The 18,524-nt window shown below is 47.7% G+C and overlaps 11 protein-coding genes across 11 annotated transcripts; 5 read left to right on the forward strand and 6 right to left on the reverse strand.

Annotated features, from left to right (window-relative positions):
- Positions 1-321: 321 nt before the first annotated feature.
- Positions 322-3,257, forward strand: OGAPODRAFT_6439 (uncharacterized protein; the record flags this gene model as incomplete). The annotated part of the gene is made up of 2 exons (XM_018355801.1): positions 322-570; positions 711-3,257. 2 exons carry the CDS (start codon positions 322-324, stop codon positions 3,255-3,257), a joined length of 2,796 nt encoding a protein of 931 aa, XP_018213480.1.
- A 390-nt stretch (positions 3,258-3,647) lies between these two features.
- Positions 3,648-4,073, reverse strand: OGAPODRAFT_15421 (uncharacterized protein; the record flags this gene model as incomplete). Its single annotated transcript, XM_018353721.1, has 1 exon — positions 3,648-4,073. A coding segment is annotated over one exon (426 nt), but the record flags the coding sequence as incomplete, so codon positions are not given.
- A 395-nt stretch (positions 4,074-4,468) lies between these two features.
- OGAPODRAFT_15427 (uncharacterized protein) lies at positions 4,469-5,489 on the forward strand. Its single transcript, XM_018353722.1, has one exon. The coding sequence runs from the start codon at positions 4,531-4,533 to the stop codon at positions 5,335-5,337; it is 807 nt and encodes a 268-aa protein (XP_018213482.1). The 5' UTR covers positions 4,469-4,530; the 3' UTR covers positions 5,338-5,489.
- A 59-nt stretch (positions 5,490-5,548) lies between these two features.
- OGAPODRAFT_97276 (uncharacterized protein) lies at positions 5,549-8,521 on the forward strand. Its single transcript, XM_018357939.1, has one exon. The coding sequence runs from the start codon at positions 5,646-5,648 to the stop codon at positions 7,719-7,721; it is 2,076 nt and encodes a 691-aa protein (XP_018213483.1). The 5' UTR covers positions 5,549-5,645; the 3' UTR covers positions 7,722-8,521.
- OGAPODRAFT_11319 (uncharacterized protein) lies at positions 7,767-8,507 on the forward strand (the record flags this gene model as incomplete). Its single annotated transcript, XM_018353267.1, has 1 exon — positions 7,767-8,507. The coding sequence occupies one exon, from the start codon at positions 7,767-7,769 to the stop codon at positions 8,505-8,507; it is 741 nt and encodes a 246-aa protein (XP_018213484.1).
- Positions 8,522-8,540: 19 nt separating the features above from the next.
- On the reverse strand, positions 8,541-9,582 carry OGAPODRAFT_81312 (ribose-phosphate pyrophosphokinase 1; the record flags this gene model as incomplete). Its single annotated transcript, XM_018356507.1, has 2 exons — positions 8,541-9,472; positions 9,512-9,582. The coding sequence occupies 2 exons, from the start codon at positions 9,580-9,582 to the stop codon at positions 8,581-8,583; spliced, it is 963 nt and encodes a 320-aa protein (XP_018213485.1). The 3' UTR covers positions 8,541-8,580.
- Positions 9,583-9,881: 299 nt separating this feature from the next.
- Positions 9,882-11,734, reverse strand: OGAPODRAFT_15428 (uncharacterized protein). Its single transcript, XM_018353723.1, has one exon. It carries the CDS (start codon positions 11,662-11,664, stop codon positions 10,369-10,371), a length of 1,296 nt encoding a protein of 431 aa, XP_018213486.1. The 5' UTR covers positions 11,665-11,734; the 3' UTR covers positions 9,882-10,368.
- A 570-nt stretch (positions 11,735-12,304) lies between these two features.
- Positions 12,305-13,105, forward strand: OGAPODRAFT_15429 (uncharacterized protein; the record flags this gene model as incomplete). The annotated part of the gene is made up of 1 exon (XM_018353724.1): positions 12,305-13,105. A coding segment is annotated over exon 1 (508 nt), but the record flags the coding sequence as incomplete, so codon positions are not given.
- A 147-nt stretch (positions 13,106-13,252) lies between these two features.
- On the reverse strand, positions 13,253-16,577 carry OGAPODRAFT_15430 (uncharacterized protein). Its single transcript, XM_018353725.1, has 2 exons — positions 16,488-16,577; positions 13,253-16,434 (listed from the first exon to the last, which is right to left on the reverse strand). The coding sequence occupies exon 2, from the start codon at positions 15,808-15,810 to the stop codon at positions 13,312-13,314; it is 2,499 nt and encodes an 832-aa protein (XP_018213488.1). The 5' UTR covers positions 15,811-16,434; positions 16,488-16,577; the 3' UTR covers positions 13,253-13,311.
- On the reverse strand, positions 16,043-16,536 carry OGAPODRAFT_45823 (uncharacterized protein; the record flags this gene model as incomplete). The annotated part of the gene is made up of 2 exons (XM_018355507.1): positions 16,043-16,434; positions 16,488-16,536. The coding sequence occupies 2 exons, from the start codon at positions 16,534-16,536 to the stop codon at positions 16,043-16,045; spliced, it is 441 nt and encodes a 146-aa protein (XP_018213489.1).
- OGAPODRAFT_81316 (uncharacterized protein) lies at positions 16,543-18,429 on the reverse strand (the record flags this gene model as incomplete). The annotated part of the gene is made up of 2 exons (XM_018356508.1): positions 16,543-17,193; positions 18,349-18,429. 2 exons carry the CDS (start codon positions 18,427-18,429, stop codon positions 16,615-16,617), a joined length of 660 nt encoding a protein of 219 aa, XP_018213490.1. The 3' UTR covers positions 16,543-16,614.
- Between the last annotated feature and the right edge of the window lie 95 nt (positions 18,430-18,524).

An 18,524-nucleotide genomic window follows, 5' to 3' on the forward strand; every position in this document is an offset into this window, starting at 1 on the left:
ACCCTTGATACAAGAAATCCAGTTTCAACTCCTGCACCAAGTCCTTCGAGGGGCAGTATTTGAACGAGGAAGCTGTCCGGTATATGAGCTTTCTCCAGGATTCGACATCTCTGCAGACATACTGTCCATCTGAGCTGATTGATTGCAGTGAAAGCAAAGTTTGCAGGGCGCTGTCCTTGAAAGTAGGCCTCGAGTACTCCAGAGACACCAAACTTACCAGACCAAAACCAGCCACTCCGTCACTTTATTCTTGGGTCAAGCATTGTCGTCTACGTTCACCTACGACACTGATCTGCTCTATTCCTTAACGGGACCGGAGTTATGGAGAACCAGGCTACCGAGTCAGACGAGAATAACATCGATTTGCTCCAGCTTTTCAGAACGTCAGAAATCATATCTACGGCGTATGGTGGCCAATACGTCAGGGCTGCTGTCATTGATGCTGTGGTGCCGCTGCGTTTCTGCTCTGACAGACTTAGCTACTCGTGCAGACTTTCCGACTTGCGTAGTCACTTTGAGTCTCGGTATGGCGGCGAGACCTACAAGCTCGAATGCAAGCTTCCTGACACTGTTGCGGACTCGCTGACCTTTTATTAGGACTGGATTAGGCGAAGGAGCGAACGGAGAAGTGGTGGATTGACTACGGAGCGGTCTAAGGAGTACGCTTATTTTTTCAACTGGAAATAGAATAATACTAGATTCCAAATCAGCTCGCCTCCGCGATGGACAACACGAATAAGTGCAAAAATTGCAAAAATTCCATTACCGAGGGGCATGCGTACGAGCTGGGAGGCGAGAGATGGCATGTGGAATGCTTCAAATGCTCAAAATGCGGAAAAGAACTGGGAGTGAACTCTAACTTTCTGATGCTTGGAACGGGCTCATTGGTCTGCTCGGAATGCTCGTATTCTTGTAAGTCGTGCGGCAAAAAGATCTACGACATGGCAATACTCACAGGGGATCAGGCCTATTGCGCCAGCTGCTTCAAATGCAAGGCCTGTAAGCGGCCGATTGAGGATTTACGATACGCGAGAACTTCCAAGGGTCTGTTTTGTATGCCATGTCACCACAAGCTGGTCGAGCGGAAGCGGAAGTATGAGGCCGTGAAATCACGCAACTTTGTCTCTTCCCAGGAGACACAGTCATCTGCAGACACGACTACCCCTTCCGACGAGAAAAGATACATGTTTGACGAGCTCGACGGCAGCAAGCCGCTGTCTGCTACAGAAAAGGTCCAGGTGACGTCGCCGCCCAAGGTGACGAAAAGCCCGGTGCTACAAAAAGTTGAAGGGTCGCCAATTCCTGGCCGTAGCGACAAACAAGAAGAGCTATTGACGATACCCTTGCGCTCGCCAAACCGGAACGCCACTTCCCCAAATCTGCAGCCGGTGACCGCCTTCAAATCGCCGAAAGTGGAAGATCTCGCGGAGATCAATATGGCTACACCAACTCCCCTGAAAGCAGACCGTTCTCCTATCTCGCTAAACGGTGTTGTTTCCCCAGGAAACAGAAATGCGGTCATCTTCGATAAGGAACCCGACTCGTTTATTGATCTGAGCGACGAGGATGAAGACGACTCCTACGAGCTAGACGTGGACCTGAAACAGGCTCCGAATCCGACGCGCTCCCCAAGCAAGAAACCCCCAAGCGGAACTATTCCTCAAACGCCCGACACACAGCTCGTTTCTCCGTTCAAGGGCCTGAACATCACAGGATTACCGCTGGAAGATGGCGAGCAGAGAGAACAGTATCCATCTACAGAGATCATCAAGGACAAGGAGAACACGGGGTATCATTCCCGGAAGTCTTCTGGTGGCTTTGGCCGGTCGTTATCGATCAAAAACGTATTCCATCGACACAAGAAGAGCAATAGTGGCACAGGACTAGACAAGAACAAGATCCAAATCTTGCGCGACGCAGGGTCTCCTCTCCTCGACCAGGACGAGCTTCTCAAAACGCCAGATTTTGGCTCTCCACTGATTAGCCACAAACACACCCACTCAGATCTCACAGTAAACCCATTCTCGCTACATGCCAGATCTCGCTCAGATGTAGTTTACGAGGAAAACCAACCGGAGTGGCAGATTTTGCAATTGGACCAACAGGTTAAACAACTAAAGGCCGAAATAACTTCTCTCACAAGTGCAAAGGCGACGTTAATGCGGGACATTCAGTCGCTAACATCGGAGAAGAATCACCTGGAGGATGATATAACGCTGCTGAAGGAACAGAGAGAGAAATTAGAGAGTGGGGCCGTGCCAGAGGTGAAGGAAGTCGAGTCGACAGAGTCACCATCATTCACCCAATCAGACGACACCTTGCCTGAGCTGTCGTCGCGGATTGCACAGCATTCAAGGAAAATGAACTCCGTCGAGGACCTTAGCGAGAAGCCAAAAAAGGGAGGGTTCATTAGACGCATCTTCGGCAACGGAGGCCAGACGTCTCAATACGGCACTAACATGGTTTCTTCCCCTTCTGTCCAGAGCATCGGCTCTCCAAAGAATTTCAGACAGATGGACGAATCGTTTAACACCTCGCAAGAGGAGATTGAGGAACCCAGACCAGCAGGCGGTCTTTCGGCGATGATCAAATCAAGATCCTCAAACTTTTTGCGTGGCAGTGCCTACCCGCTAGGAAAATCCCTATACCAATGCACACTGCAAGAACGGGCGGAACTGGAGACTAGAGCGGTCCCATTTGTCTTCTCCTGCTGTCTGGCAGAAATCGAAAGCCGGGGAATCAGAGAGGGTATCTACAGAGTCAGCGGATCGTCTTTGGCCATCGATAAGATCGAGAGGTTCTTCGAAACCGTGGAAATATCAAACGAGAAAGAGGTCAATAAAGTGTCCTCGATTTTGGAGGGCGACATCAATGCCGTCGCAGGCATGCTGAAGCGGTACCTCAAGAAGATTCCTGATCCTGTGATTCCATTCAAAAACTACGAACAGTTCATTGAGGTGTCGAAGCTCCAAAGCGAAGCCGACAAATATACAGGACTAAAAGGATTGCTACATGATCTGCCACAGGCCAATTTCATCGTGCTGCAGCAACTGTGCAAACACATGGGACTCGTGGTTCGTAACTCTAGAGTCACCAAGATGACGTACAGCTCGTTGGCAACAGTGTTTGCTCCAACACTGGCACGCGACAACACATTCAATCCACAGCGCGAGATCCTCGACAACGGAGCCAAGACGGCCGTTACCGAATTCCTGTTCCGCAACCACGAGGACCTGTTTACCCGGACTATCGCCTAGTTAACATCTGTTATGCTTGTGCTGGAATACATCTCGAGTCGTCTGTGACCGACACGGAGTAAATGCTCAATTGCTGCAAAATTACGCTTTGGGATATCTCGATAGCGAGCAAACTCGGAATGTATGAAAGTCACCCAATGCGAACGCTTATCCTTAGGTTAGAGTAATGCATCCATTCCACTTACGGCCGGCTTGGTCCGTATTGCCCTTAGACAATTGCGATATAAAGAAAGCACTTCTTTCTGTAGACCGGAAAAACGTTTAGCCATAAAAATTAAAAAAATGAGAGACATTTTTTTATATCATTATGGCAGGCCTTTAAGAACGCTACAAGTTCTAGTTTTGCTAGCTATTTCATACTTCACCATTTATTACCTAGTAGAAAGTTGTTGGACGTTTGGCCGAGTAAAGCTTGGCAGGCTTGGTGACTCTGTGAGGCAATGGGAACTTGAGGTCCTTGGTCAAGAATTGTCTGATGTACTGTCTCTTGACATCGTCCGTCTTCTCAAGCTCGACAACCTTCAAGATGTGGATAGATCTAAATCTGGCTCTGTGTCTGGCAGCAAGGTCAGCGTACATGGTCTCGACAGCACCGACTCTGCTAACGTCTCTGTATTCCTTGTACATGTTGTGAGTTCCAGATCTGGAGTCGTATCTGATCCAAATGCCGAAGTTCTTGACCTTGGTTGGGTGGGTCTCGCTGATGACGTTGAGGGAAACGATTTCACCAGAGGCCTTCTTGACCTTGTGCAATTTTTGCAAGAAGTACCAGTATCTCGACTTGGCGACAACGTCGTTAGGAGCAAAGATTCTCATTCTGTACAACTTTGGCTCCGGCACGGACTCGGTAGGCAGCTTTCTGCCAATAACCTGGTATTCGTAAAGACGGGACATGTTGGTCTTGTTGAAATGTATAAAATTTTCAGCTTGAAAAAATTAATATTTTCAAGGGCCGCCAACCCGGGGCTGAAGTCACGTGATGCTACAAAAGGCACCAGCTCAGCTTGGGTGCCTTTATTTTTTTCTCTTAGTCGTTGGCGGTCCCAGGTGTGGCCTGAGAGTCTGGTGCAGGGTGGAAACCGTATCTCTCCAGATCACACCACCAAATCGTTCTTCTCGTATCGGTCGTTTACTCCTGGGAATAAATACCACCCACATGTAACTCGCTCTGTCAGCCATGAACTCAACACTTATCGGAACAGCCCGCGAGGTGTTTGAGCACCACCCAGAGCTCACAGTCTTCGAGAAACTATGGAAATCATGGTACGATTATATGGATAACGATGTTCTTGCTACCGGCTTGCTTTTCTTCCTCACACACGAAATTGTCTATTTTGGAAGATGCTTACCGTGGATGGTGATTGATAGAATTCCCTACTTCCGTCGCTGGAAGATACAGCCGAGCTACGTGCCTTCTGAAAAGGAGCAATGGGAGTGTCTCAAGTCTGTGCTACGCTCTCACTTTTTGGTCGAGGCTCTTCCAATTTGGACGTTCCATCCAATGTGTCAAACACTAGGCATTAGTGTCGCAGTCCCATTTCCGTCCTGGACAAAAATGTGCCTCGAGTTTTGTCTGTTCTTTGTGCTCGAGGATTTCTGGCATTACTGGGCTCACAGACTGTTCCATTACGGTCCTTTTTACAAATATGTCCACAAACAGCACCACAGATACTCTGCACCATTTGGTCTCACCGCGGAGTATGCTCATCCAATTGAGGTGATGTCGCTTGGCTTTGGAACCATCGGCTTCCCTATCATATATGCGTACTTTACGCGAGACCTTCATCTGTTCACCATTACCTGCTGGGTTTGCTTACGTTTATTCCAGGCGGTGGATGCACATTCCGGCTACGACTTCCCATGGTCATTGCACCATTTCATTCCCTTCTGGGCTGGTGCAGAGCACCACGATCTCCATCACCACTACTTCATAGGCAACTACGCCTCGTCATTCCGGTGGTGGGACTACTCAATGGATACCGAGGCCGGTCCAGAGGCAAAGAAACAGCGTGAACAGAGATGGAGGGAGAAGGAGGAGAAAAAGCTCCAAAAGCATTTGCTGAAAGAAAAGCTCCAGTAGATAAGGGTATAGGCGAAAAGCATTCCTGGCAAACGGAATTTGAGACTGGATCGTTCTTCTAACAAAGGATAGATTTTTGGAGGCATGTAACACATACTATAAATATTGGTCAGACCAGGACCCTGTATTAAGCCTTCATACTAATCTGGCACAAAAACTTGATATTAATTTTATTTTTTCCTGATTTACGCTTAATGCCCCAGATAAACCGCGGACAGCTGCTGCTGTTCATTATTTTTTTGACTTTCCTGCTGCCGAGCGCCCCACCCGAAGAGGCTGGCTACCTCTCGCCAGAAGAGCGCAAGCGAATGTTGGGCGATTTGAAAGATACCATCAGGACAGCAAGAACCGCAATGACGACCAACGACTACGCCTCTGGGTACGGGAACGTGACAGGGTATAAACTGAGCTACGGGGATGCAGTGAAGGGCCGCAAAGTGGAGGACTGGCCGTTTCCAGACCATACGGTCTTTTCAGAAGACGAAAAGCATAGTATACTGCCTAATAGGATCAGCCAACAGGCACGGGAAATTTGGAGCCATCGCGATGCGGCTTCCGGAGCATTTTGGCGCAACATTACAAGCACGCTACGTGGCGAATACTCTCTGCAAGACTCTTTTGTTCGTATACCGATGCCCATACCTGAATTTTACCAGAACTTGACGGAATACAGCGACATTATTAGCAACTCTACAATCCATCCTGGAAACGTCACAGATGAGCAGGGGCTTATTGAAATCACTCTGCGCAACTTCAACTACACTCCAGAAAGCAAGGATACCACCGCAGTGAGCATGAGTGTTAAGCTGAGCGATCTGAACGAACAACATGATCACAATCTGCGGCTCCAAGGAGCATACCATCAGGAAACAGGAAATTTGGTTGCCGTCTCGAATTCGGGCAAGTTCAACGGAATCTATGGTCTGCCACATCTGAACCTTGAAGATGGCCACTATTTCAACCAGACAAGGACGCTGATGGAGAGCAGTGTCAACCGCACAGATATTGACTCGCTGGACATGTCCTATCTCGAAGACCTGCTCGGGAAGAGCGCCAATTGTGAATATATAGCATATATGCATTTTGAGGCCACCAACTTGACTTCAGAGGAACTTGAGGTGATTGACACCGAGCTCGAGACCCCATTGGGACGACCACATAGTCCTATACCCAAAATCAATCTGGTTTCTGGTCTCTTGTACTCTCCCGACTGCGGCTTGTCGATCCGGGTGAACAAGGCCGTGGGACCGCGCGACGAGGTCCAACAGAAACAGATCAAAAACGTTCTTCTTTTCGGGATTTTGCTGATGAGTGCTCAGATTTGGCTGTTCATCAAACAGATGGGTTCCACCAACACGCCGTCCACGATGTCATGCATCTCATTCTGGTCAGTGGCCATTATCAACCTTGTCGACGGGTCGTTGTCGATGATTTCACTTTTGTGCTCGCTTGTGATGGACTCGCTCTACATCCAGTTTGCCGTTTGTGCTTTTCTGGCCTTCACATGCTCGTCTATATTCGAGATGAGATATATGATACTCATTTACGCAGCACAGATCAACGAAAGGAACATCAGCTGGAGAACCGCTTTCCAGGGCACCCCGATAGACGAGCGAGAAAATGATACCGACAACACGCAACAGAACCAACCCAATCCCGTGACACCTCAAGATGAACAGACCATCAGCGGCCAGCTGTACATGCGCTTCTTTTTCTCCCTAATTGTGTTTTCCTTCCTGGTGCTGAACGTGACACTATGGCCAAAGCCGCAGCGTGTCGGCTTTGAGTACTTGATCGGACTCCTGATGAATTCATTTTGGATCCCGCAAATTTATCGGAACGTGATCAGAGGCTCTAGACGGTCTTTCCGAAAAGATTTCATAATCGGCACCTCCATCATCAGACTCCTGCCAATAATGTACGTCACGATGTTCAAGAACCCATTCTATCACCACAAGGATATCAAGCTTGTCACATTGCTGACTCTTTGGCTGTCGTCACAGATATTCATGCTGTACCTACAGGAGCTGCTGGGGCCTCGCTTCTTCCTCCCAGACAAGTATCTTCCCAAGACTTACGATTACCACCCCGTTCTTTCGTTCGACGATCTCGAAAACTCGTTCAATGTCGACCACGAGGTTGTTGACTCGTCACATTCACACTCGAGATGCAAGATAGATTGTACCATTTGCATGAACTCCTTCGAGGTTCCTGTTCTCCATAGCGGCCACGATAAGGAGGACAACAGCAGCATCGGTCTGATGGCTCGTCGCTCCTACATGGTGACGCCTTGCAGACACATTTTCCACACCGAATGCCTGGAAAATTGGATGAAGTACAAACTGCAATGTCCCGTGTGCAGAAATAGTCTGCCACCCTTGTAAAAAATAAATGAAATAAATAATAGTCTAAAATCTAGTCATTTCCAAATGGGGCCTCCGAAAACGGTGAAAGCGTGTCTTTTTGACATGGACGGTCTCCTCATAGACTCTGAATCCGTCTACACTACGTCAATTTCGGACATATTGGTCAACAGGTTCAACATTCCTGGCGGTCTAACCTGGGACGTGAAGATGAAACTTCAGGGTCTTCCGGGACCAAAGGCATCTCAGACAGTGATAGATGAGTATAAACTTGAGGGAATTACTGCGCAGGAACTGTATGAGTGGACTTCAATAAAACAGGCAGAATTATGGCCAAAGGTACAATTTCTACCAGGAGCTCTAGATCTGGTTAGGAAGCTCGCAGCCAAGGGCATTCCCATGGTTGTGTGTACTTCCTCCCACAAAGACAAGTATGATATCAAAACTGCCCATTTACAAGAAGGCTTCAAGCACTTTGAGCTGGTGATCACGGGAGACAACCCTGTCATTGCAGGTAAAGGCAAGCCTCTTCCGTTTATCTGGTGGTTGGGGCTGTCAGAGCTGAATGACAAGTTGCGCAGCGAGGGCCGTATTCAGGAGGATATCAAGATCGAGGAGGTTTTGATTTTTGAAGACGCGGTTCCAGGCTTGATCTCCGGTAAGCGTGCTGGTGGATACGTGATCTGGGTGCCGGACCCACATGTTCTCGAGATGACCAAACCGGAGGAGCTGCTGGATAATGGTGCAAAGGGAGAGCTTTTGACAAGTTTGGAGGAATTCGACCTTGCCAAATATAATTTAGACTGATAGAGCCAATATTAATAAAGAGCTTTTTTAATTACAAGCACGAGAATAATTTATCTTTATAAATCCAATCAATCTAATAGGGAGCATTGCGGAAAAGGAAAGATATACTCTCTCCGTTATGCAAACGTCTGATGGCTTCGGCCAGGACACCGGAGACATCGATGGTGTCCAGCTTTGGACAAAGCTTTAATTTTTCTTCAAACGGCACGGTGTTGGTACACACAACTCGTTCGAGCTTGGACTTGTTGATGTTTGCGATGGCATTTCCACTCAATATTCCGTGTGTCACAATAGCAATGACCTCCTTGGCCCCGTTTTCCAGCAGAACCTCAGCAGCCTTGGCCAGAGTTCCGCAGGTGTCGGCCATGTCGTCCACAATAATACAGGTCTTGCCGGTTACGTCTCCAACAAGGACCATGCGACTCACCTCGTTGGCTCTGGCGCGTTCCTTATGTATAAGAGCGAAGTTCAGGTCCAGACGATCGGCCAGCCCAGCAGCACGCTTGGCTCCTCCCGCATCTGGAGACACAATAATAGCGTTCTTGACATCCAGTTTTTCTCGAATATACCGAACAACTGAAGGCTCTGCATAGAGATTGTCAACGGGCACGTCGAAGAAACCTTGAATCTGGGAAGCATGCAGATCCATGGTGATCACGTGGTCGCATCCGGCACTCGTCAGCATGTCTGCCATCAACTTGGCCGTAATAGGCGCACGGCTCTTGTCCTTTCTGTCCTGTCTGGCGTAAGGGAAGTTTGGCAGAACAGCAGTGATTCTTCTCGCAGAGGCAGTTTTGCAGGCGTTGATCATGATCAGCAGTTCCAAAACCTTGTCATTGACAATTCCTGACCCGATTTGCATTATAATGTAGATATCTTCGTCTCTGATGGACTCCCCAATGGAGAACGACACTTCCTTGTTGGAATCACGCTTGATGTCCACAGGGGTCAGCGAAAGCCCCAAGCTGCGAATTAGCTCAACGTGATGAAACCAAAATACCTACCGCTTCGCCACAAGCTCCGCCAGATTTCTCTGGGTATCACTGGCTAGCAACTTAATCGAATTAGAGGACATTGACGAGGACAAATGATTGATAGTGTTAAAATTTTTTTGTGGTGCAAAGATGGAAGTTCCGGCGAAGCGAAAGTCTAGGGAGATAAGGTATTATCGTGGTTTGGCGACTTTTGGCGACTCTTCACCTACATGGCCACCTGCGAACAGACTTCTGGTACGTCTATGTTGTGCACGTGGCTCGTGCGATACCAATTCGGGAACCACTCAGTTTTACATAATCAGATAATGCGCTGAAAGGGATAATTTAATTAAATCTCGAGCTACAAAAAAATTACTGATCTGACGTCCCGATGGAGTCTTCTAGATCTGCCACTTTTATCCACGATATAGAGAAATTTGTCAAAGCTGGAGTGCTTCCAAAGCTTATAGATCCGCAATTGCCTCCTGCTTTGATGGAAAAGTACTCAATACCGCATCTCAGGTTGTCCGATCTGGAGTCGTCGCAGGCTAGCGATGGTCCGCCACGCAAAATAGTCAATTTCAGTTACGAGGCCTCCAAAATGACAGCGAACTCATCACGGGTGCCTAGAGACGCGACACTTTAAACCTGGCTCAAGGAGTCCAGCTAGCAGCGCCGAAATTATGGCTTGCGATTTCTAATCAGCCGTTCCAGCCCAGTTCATATTTAGAAACAGAGTTAAATGTTTCAGACACACTTCAATCTAAAAATCTACCACATCAGTATTAGTCTTACAGCACACTTAAAACGGGATAACTAAAGGTAATTTCTATAATTCTGAATCCTAAAGAGTAGATAAGATATGGTCCACTGAGTGTTGGACACCTTCACTGAGCCAGCGTGTCTGGGTAGAAGAAGAAAGAGATGGCGATGATCAGGTAGGTGCTAACCAACATGACACCCTCCAGCCAATTGGACTCTCCATCCAGAATCAGATAGTTTGTGATCAGAACTGCGACAAACATGACTGCAGTCTCGTAGGTGGAGAAGTACAAGGACATTGGAACATCGAATATCCAGCCAATCAACACCAAAAAGGGAGTGACAAATAGCGAGATCTGAATCGACGATCCCACGGCAACACCAACAGCAAGGTCCATTTTGTTTTTGTAGGCCACCACCACAGCCGTGACGTGCTCTGCTGCATTACCAACGATAGGAATGACAATCAAACCAATGAAAGTTTTGGAAAGACCAGAGGTCTCGACAATCTCGTCGATAGAAGACACCAGGGAGTCGGCAGAGAATGACACAAGAACGGTGGTGACGAGCAGCACAGCCACCGAGGATATCGTGCCAATGTGTTTGGGCTGGGGTCCAGGACCCAGCTCCAAAAGAGATTTTGGTCTGCCCACCAAAAATCCTCTTCTTGGGTGGTTTGTTTCCTGAGATTCCAGGGTAGTGTTACTGGTGGCCTCATCTATAGGAATTTGTTGCTCCTCATCACTTGGCTCCAGAACCTGCTCAAACAGAAACTTGTGAGTTTTCAACTGGAAGTAAAGGTAGAAGCAGTACACGATGAGCAGAAGCACAGAAGTTCCTCTGGAAAACTCGAGGATTTTGGACTCGAGATCCTTTGTTTTGGACGGCAGTGAGGCATGGAACGCTGCGGGAAGCAGCAGCCCGCTCATCGAGAGTGCCAGCAGCGAGCTCATGGTCTGGGCTACTGTCTGGTTGAAAGACTGCTGAGGATACCAGATGCCTCCTGCTACGAAGCAACACCCCAGCACGAGGAGCAAGTTCGAAAGGATAGAGCCCAACATAGAGGCCTGGACCACTGTGATTTGGTTCTGGCTCAAGGCGATAACACTGACGATAACCTCAACCGCGTTTCCGAACGTAGCGTTGAGGAGTCCTGCTATAGAGTCGTTGTGGATGGCTTCTCCCAATTCTTCCGTAGCATAGGCCAGCACGGATGCCAATGGGATGATAGCAAGGAAGTTGAAGGAAAACACTAGCGAGGCTTTCCATCCGAGCCAGTCTGCTAGATAACCCAGAGGAACGAAGAACAGAAGGAAGTTGATGGGGGACGACCTCAAGGTCAGTTTGATGACGTGAGGGAGTTTATTGGTTTGGTCGGTGGCGGCTGCGGGAGCAACCAATGGCGTATTTTCAGAGGACATAGTATGCTAGGACTGGGACCCTTGGATTGAAACGAACAGACAAGAAAATACCAATTTACCTATTGTTTTTTAGAACGCGGCACAGTAATCTTTTGCGTCGGTCGACGTGAGATTATTTCTACACTGGATAGGCTGAAGAAGACTAAATTTGCTATGGCTCAGTGTCAGACTTGCGACAATGCTGGTGAAAGAAGCATGCTTTTTGATGAAGAGCAGGCGCTGCCATGTTTCTCCAAGGCCAGTGAATAGATCAGGGCAAGCGGGATTGTTTTATTATGCAGACTGCATAGCTCTATTAATGCTTCTAAGCGTACACCATAATATGTAGTGAATCTGAATTAGATTGCCCCTTTCGTGAGCGGGCGCGCATCTGCTTCTTGACCGTGAAAAAAGCCGTCTTGTCAAAACGGTGATAATTATTTTCGCGTCGCGTACTGATCCCTTTGCAGGCACTGTGCATAAATATGGCCGATATACCTGGTTGAAAAATTTATACCTAGCTTGCTGGTAGTATCTCGCTACTCTTTGGCCGTTCATTCTTTTCACGCCTACCATGTCTGACGTTCAAGCCCTGTACCACTTTCTCAGGAGGCCCGTGTCGCCAGACATGATCCAGTGCCTGGTCAACACCACCAACTCGGTTATTGCCGTTCCTGACTATTCCAGATCGTCGCTGCCATCGCCGCCGGCCTCGCCTTTGGAGAAGCCAGTTCCTTCTCTCTACTGCTTTATTGAGGCGCTTATCGATCATTCCCATGTCCAGACACCAACTCTCATGTCGAGCCTGGTCTATCTAATCAGATTGCGCGAGATCCTGCCGCCAAACAGCACGGGAATGGAAACTACCAGACACAGAATCTTTCTGGGCTGTCTGATCCTGGCCGCGAAAAACCTTAATGACTCGTCTCCCTTGAACAAACACTGGTGCAAATACACCAATGGCTTGCTCTCCCTGAGAGATGTCAATACCCTGGAGATGGAACTGATAGGATATCTGGGCTGGGATAACATCAGAATCAGACAATCGGACCTGATTTCAACCTTCAGTCCTTTCCTGGAGCCTATCAAGTCCAAACTTAGACGGCAATCCGAGGCTAAGATCGCCAAACACAGGGACCTCACCAGAGACCTGACCAAATCACACCTCTCTTCCTCCTTGCCTTCTCCAACGCAGCCCTTGTATGCTCACTGGACTAAAGTGCCCTCGTTTTCACACATGCCTTCTCCGTCCCCACAAAGACCAAAGATGGCCATCAAAAGAACCTCTGGCTCCACCAACCTGAACGCTAAATACTCTGCATACAACTTGCAGAAGCCATACTCATTCCAGTCGCTACCAACTACCGCCTCCATTCCTTCGCTTTCGACTTCCTCCTCCATTCCCTCTCTGGCCTCAACAAACTCCACCAGCTCGACATTATATCCGGTGGACGACTTCAACCCAAAACCCTTGAGGCTACCAAATTCGCACTCACGTGACTTGGACGAGAATAAAGAAAACCACATCATGGGCCCCTATCTCAGGGTGATCAACCCGGACATGATGCATTCCATACACTAGAGATACATATATGTTTACAGTTTTGAGCCGGACTCAATATCAATATATCTTAACAAGTTAGTCAAGCCTATACACCCCTCTCATGCTTAACTGTATAAATCGTCTTCTTCGTCTTCAACCGATCCAAACGCAGCCCCAGCACCATCTGCTCCAGCACCCCTATCGTTAGATCCAGCAGCGTCGCCTCCTTGGCCGAACGAGAAGTTCGTGAACTGACCTCTAGAAGATTGAAGTTGTTGCGCGTAAGCCTCGTAGCGCCTCAACTCAGTTGGGGAAACAGAACGTTTAGCTGTCTTCATAGCTTCTTCGAAGTGAGCTTTTGTGATGTATGGAACAGCATCAGGAATGCTCTCCTCCTCACCATCCTCAACCTTCATCTCAACGTCATCGGAGCCTTCAGCGGCCTTTCTTTCGGCCTTCTCCTGCTCGTATCTCTTTTGAGCTTCGATGGAGTCTTTGATAGCAAATTTGGCAGCTCTCTGGACAATGTACTGCAGATCAGCACCAGTGAAGCCGTGAGTGGTTTTAGCAATAGCAGCCAAGTCCAGATCTGGCTCCAATGGGGTGTTCCTCAATTGAGCCTTCAGAATCGACAGTCTTCCGGCTTCGTCTGGCAATGGAACATAAATCAATTGGTCCAATCTACCTGGTCTCAAAATAGCAGGATCAATTTGATCTGGCCTGTTCGTAGCACCAATAATGAAGACGTTCTTCTTGGCATTCATACCATCCATTTCGGTGAGCAGCTGGTTAACAACCCTATCCGACGCTCCACCTGCGTCTCCCATGCTGCCTCCTCTAGCCTTGGCGATAGAATCCAGCTCATCCAGAAAAACAACTGTAGGAGCTGCAGCTCTAGCCTTATCGAAAATGTCTCTAATGTTGGACTCAGATTCACCATACCACATACTCAGCAACTCAGGACCTTTAACGGAGATGAAGTTAGCAGAAACCTCGGTGGCAACGGCCTTTGCCAAAAGGGTCTTACCAGTACCAGGAGGACCAAAGAATAAGACACCCTTCGAAGGCGAAAGGCCAAATTTGGTATATTGGTCTGGATGCAAGACGGGATATTCCACAGTCTCCTTCAGCTCTTGCTTGATACCATCCAAACCTCCAATGTCATCCCAAGTGACGTTGACACTCTCGACGACAGTCTCACGCAATGCTGATGGGTTAGAGTTACCCAGAGCGAATCTGAAGTTGTCCATAGTGACTCCCAGAGAATCAAGAACTTCGGCATCAATGTTTTCTTCTTCCAAATCGATCAAGTCCATCTTCTCTCTTATTTGTTGCATAGCGGCCTCAGAACATAGGGATGCAATATCAGCACCAACGTAACCGTGCGTCTCAGCAGCTAGGGCCTCAAGGTCAACATCGTCAGCCAGCTTCATGTTTTTAGTGTGGATTCTCAAAACCTCAAGTCTTCCAGCGGCATCAGGAATACCGATGTCGACCTCTCTATCAAATCTTCCAAATCTTCTCAAAGCGGGATCGATCGAATTAGGTCTATTGGTAGCAGCAATAACAACGACGTTTGATCTAGCCTTCATACCATCCATCAAGGTCAAGAGCTGGGAAACAACTCTTCTTTCAACTTCTCCGTTTGTCTTGTCTCTCTTCGGTGCGATAGAGTCAATCTCATCGATGAAAATGATAGATGGCGAGTTTTTCTCGGCCTCTTCGAAAGCTTTTCTGAGGTTACTTTCAGACTCACCGGCCATCTTCGACATGATTTCCGGACCATTGATTAGGAAGAAGAATGCACCAGTTTCATTGGCAACGGCTCTGGCCATCAAGGTCTTACCAGTACCAGGGGGGCCGTACATCAAGATACCTTTGGGAGGCTTGATACCAATGGCCTTGAACAACTGTGGATGTCTAAGTGGCAACTCAACGAGCTCTCTAATCTGGGCCATCTGTTTTCTGCAGCCTCCAATGTCGTCGTAACCAACTTCATTGAGGTTATTTTCCTCGTCCTCTCTATTGATAGGTTCGCCCTCGGAATGTATTATGGTGTCCTGAGACACAATGGCGTGTTCTTCCGGCTCGACTTCCACAACCTTGAACTCAACTTGCCTCATGCCTCCTCTGACAACGAAATGATCACCTTTACGAACAGGTCTGTAAGCATCAACAAAGTATGGCTTCAAGAAGACATCGAACAGAGATCCGGTGATACCTTCAATGGTGTCTGCAATCGGCAACACCGAGATTCTGGTGGCAAACTTGATTTCGGGACATGGATGAATTGTCACAATGTCCCCAAGACGAACTCTCAAGTTGTTCCTTGCCACTCTGTTGATTCTACAAACACCATCCTCGATATCATCATCGGCCAAAACGATCAGGACAGTGTCCTTTCTCTTCTTTCCTTTGACCAGGGCAGCATCGCCACGGAACAATTGCAAAAGCTCCATCGTGTTGGACGACATAGAAATGATGGAGTTGTCATCATTGGTGGCATCGTCGACAACTAAGGCATTATCCTTCTTCTTTCTTCTCAAAATCGCGGTAGCAGTCGAGTCTTCTGGAACGACTTCTCTGCCAGAGGCGTCTAACAAGGGCTTCTTCTCATCCACCATTCTATCTGATTGGATTATCTTTCAATTGAGCAATCAGAAAAACTAAAGATGTTAAATGATCAAGGGCAAATACGAAATATTTGGCTTTTGCCACTCAGACTGGGAAATCCAGGATTTTGTGGAAAATCATCCTTACACCAAAAGAGCCGTATTTATCTGGCATTGCCACCATCAATTTACACAAATACCAGAGCTGATCGGACTCTATACGTATGAAAATGCTGCGACCGATTTAGGCCAGCTTTGCTGTGAGCTCCTTGGCAAACTCGGAGAGTTCATCCATGTCTGCATTTCTTGCTGGCCAGCCGATCACGAGTCCCGTTTCTGGGTCCCGCTTTGGGATCAGGTGAAAGTGGACATGGTCGACCACCTGGTGAGCGATCCGCCCATTGTTCTGCAGAATGTTGTAGCCATCTTCGTCGGGAGTGGTGACTTCCAGGCCAAGAGCTTTGACCAATTTTTTGGTTACTGGCAGTATGTCAGCAAGGAACTCGTCTGGGATGTTGTGCAGCATGGCTCCGTGGTACTTTGGAATCACCAACAAGTGGCCTTTGGAAGTGGGCTGGATGTCCAAGAATGAGTATGAAAATTTGGTCTCGAGGAGTTTGAAAGATGGGATTTCACCTAATTGATTAGATTTTATAAACTAGCCATTGGACCAGGCCTAGAGTACCTACCCTTGATAATCTTGCAAAAAATACAGGAAGCTTCGTGGACAATCGACATGTTGCTTTGTATGTAGGCTATGATAATTAATAAATAAATCGCTAAATATTAATTGAACATCTACTCCGTAATATACACCTAAAACCCGAAAACACTACTAAACTGTCGAAGTCCCATTGTGGCCACCATTTGGAATCCTTGTGCACCGAAGGGGAAGTAACTCAATGTGTAGTAGAGAACAGCAAATATCTCAATGATTCCCGTGATGAGAGTGAGAATCGTCGACTTTAAGATCGCTGCGCAGTACAACGTGCTCAAAACGCTGCCAAAAAACACCACTGTAAAAGGCAGTCTTTCCTTGGATACAAGATGCTTACAATAATCCACAGGTCCTTGTAAACATCCAAAGCTTAGCACAAACAGGATCGAGCCCAAAGTCCACAACATGGCAAATTTGCGAGGTTTTAATGTCAAAACAGGGAATAGTAGTATTCCCAGACCAAAACACACTATCGAGCCGGCAATAAAACAGAAAAAACACACGAGGCGTTCGAATCTCGAAAGCTTAAACCAGGATGGCTCCTGCTGTGCATCGAGATCCTGATTATGCAACGGAAGGGCATTGTATGCTGAGTTGTACCCCTCTTGCACTCTATCCGTGAACGCACTGAACATGGTTTTAGCCTTATTGGCTATTCCATCGGTATCGTCGCCAGCCTGGATGCCTCGAGTTGAGCGCCAATTCGACAGAAATTCAGCATTACCTGACATATCGGATTATTTTTATTGCCACAATTAGTTCCAGCGAAGACCAAAACAAAAAAATCGGCTGGCTTATGTCATCCATGTTTGACCGGCAGGCTCCTTCAATAGTTCTTGGAAAAACGCTTCGGGATCCTCCACTTTGAAGTCCTGGAAATCTGGTTTCGGCTCCTCAGACGACCTCGCGTCCGGTGTCGAGAACGACTCATCATACTCTGGCGATTGAGTTGGCTGAATTCGAGAAACGGGCTGTGCTGGGGGTTGATACTTTGGCGGCTCCGAGGTCGTTCCTGCTGACAGTTCATCAATTCGTTGTCGCAACAAAGCGAGTCTTTCATCCTGACTACCTGAGATCTCTCTCAGATACCCTATGTACTCAATAGATTTAGTCAAAATGGTGCTTTTGTTAGCCTTTATCTCTTTGTTGGGGTTGTTTTTCGACTTGGTGAAATTATTCAGTAGCGAGGGTGGAATGAGAGTGCCCAGTTCCTTTATTTTCTCCTTGATCAAGTCTCTGCGTCGTCTTTCTACGGCATTGTGTAGCTCTCGGCGGCGACTGAGTTTGCTCTCTTTGCTTAAGGCGTTTTTTGGGTTCATGTGAGTGCCTATTGACGCTGGTGACCCAATCGATTTGTGAGAGGGAGAATTAATCGGGGATTTCAAATAGGAATCTGTAAAGCTCCCGCCTTGGTACGAACCATAAGGGGAGTCCAGCAGTCCATCGTAGGTAGACGCTGGGGAAATAAGGTTGTTCAACGAAGTACCAAATTGGGAGCTGTAGCTGCGGCCCTGATTGCTAATGCTGTTCGAGCGCCTATTCATCGATGACGACAGAAGAGGATGTACCTGTGGAGATTGGTATTGATAGCTGTTACTGTGCACGCTGGCACCTCCAATGCTAACCGACCTTTCCACGGGAGGAAGGCCTTGCGGGCTCAAGGCGGCCTCAGAAAAATCGTTGGCGCTGAAAGATTGGCCGCTCTCCCACGGCTCGAAGTCCGAAGCATCTACGTTCAAAGCGGGGAGATTTTTATACTCGTTGAACCCGAACGGTGACGGATGCTCCTGTGCTTGATTATTTGGCAATGCCTGTCCGTTTAAGCTGTCCACAAATTGGTCCAGTTGCTCTAGAGTGTCTTGGTAATTCTGGTCGCCGTTTGACGGAGGAAGAAATATTTCATTCTTGTCCATGCTGGCCGGCTGTAATGGTTAAATAAAAGTGTTTTGTAAAGATTATATTCTTTGGTTTATTTCTGTTAGCATTACATAATATAAAAAAGGCGGAC

This window comes from Ogataea polymorpha (assembly GCF_001664045.1).
Source record: "Ogataea polymorpha strain NCYC 495 leu1.1 chromosome Unknown OGAPOscaffold_1, whole genome shotgun sequence".
Classification (NCBI taxonomy): domain Eukaryota; kingdom Fungi; phylum Ascomycota; class Pichiomycetes; order Pichiales; family Pichiaceae; genus Ogataea; species Ogataea polymorpha.

Excerpts from the sequence above, each read along its gene's own strand:
- OGAPODRAFT_15427 (XM_018353722.1), top strand. The coding sequence starts at position 4,531 with ATGGATAACGATGTTCTTGCTACCGGCTTGCTTTTCTTCCTCACACAC.
- OGAPODRAFT_97276 (XM_018357939.1), top strand. The coding sequence starts at position 5,646 with ATGTTGGGCGATTTGAAAGATACCATCAGGACAGCAAGAACCGCAATG.
- OGAPODRAFT_15428 (XM_018353723.1), bottom strand. The coding sequence starts at position 11,664 with ATGTCCTCTGAAAATACGCCATTGGTTGCTCCCGCAGCCGCCACCGAC.
- OGAPODRAFT_15430 (XM_018353725.1), bottom strand. The coding sequence starts at position 15,810 with ATGGTGGATGAGAAGAAGCCCTTGTTAGACGCCTCTGGCAGAGAAGTC.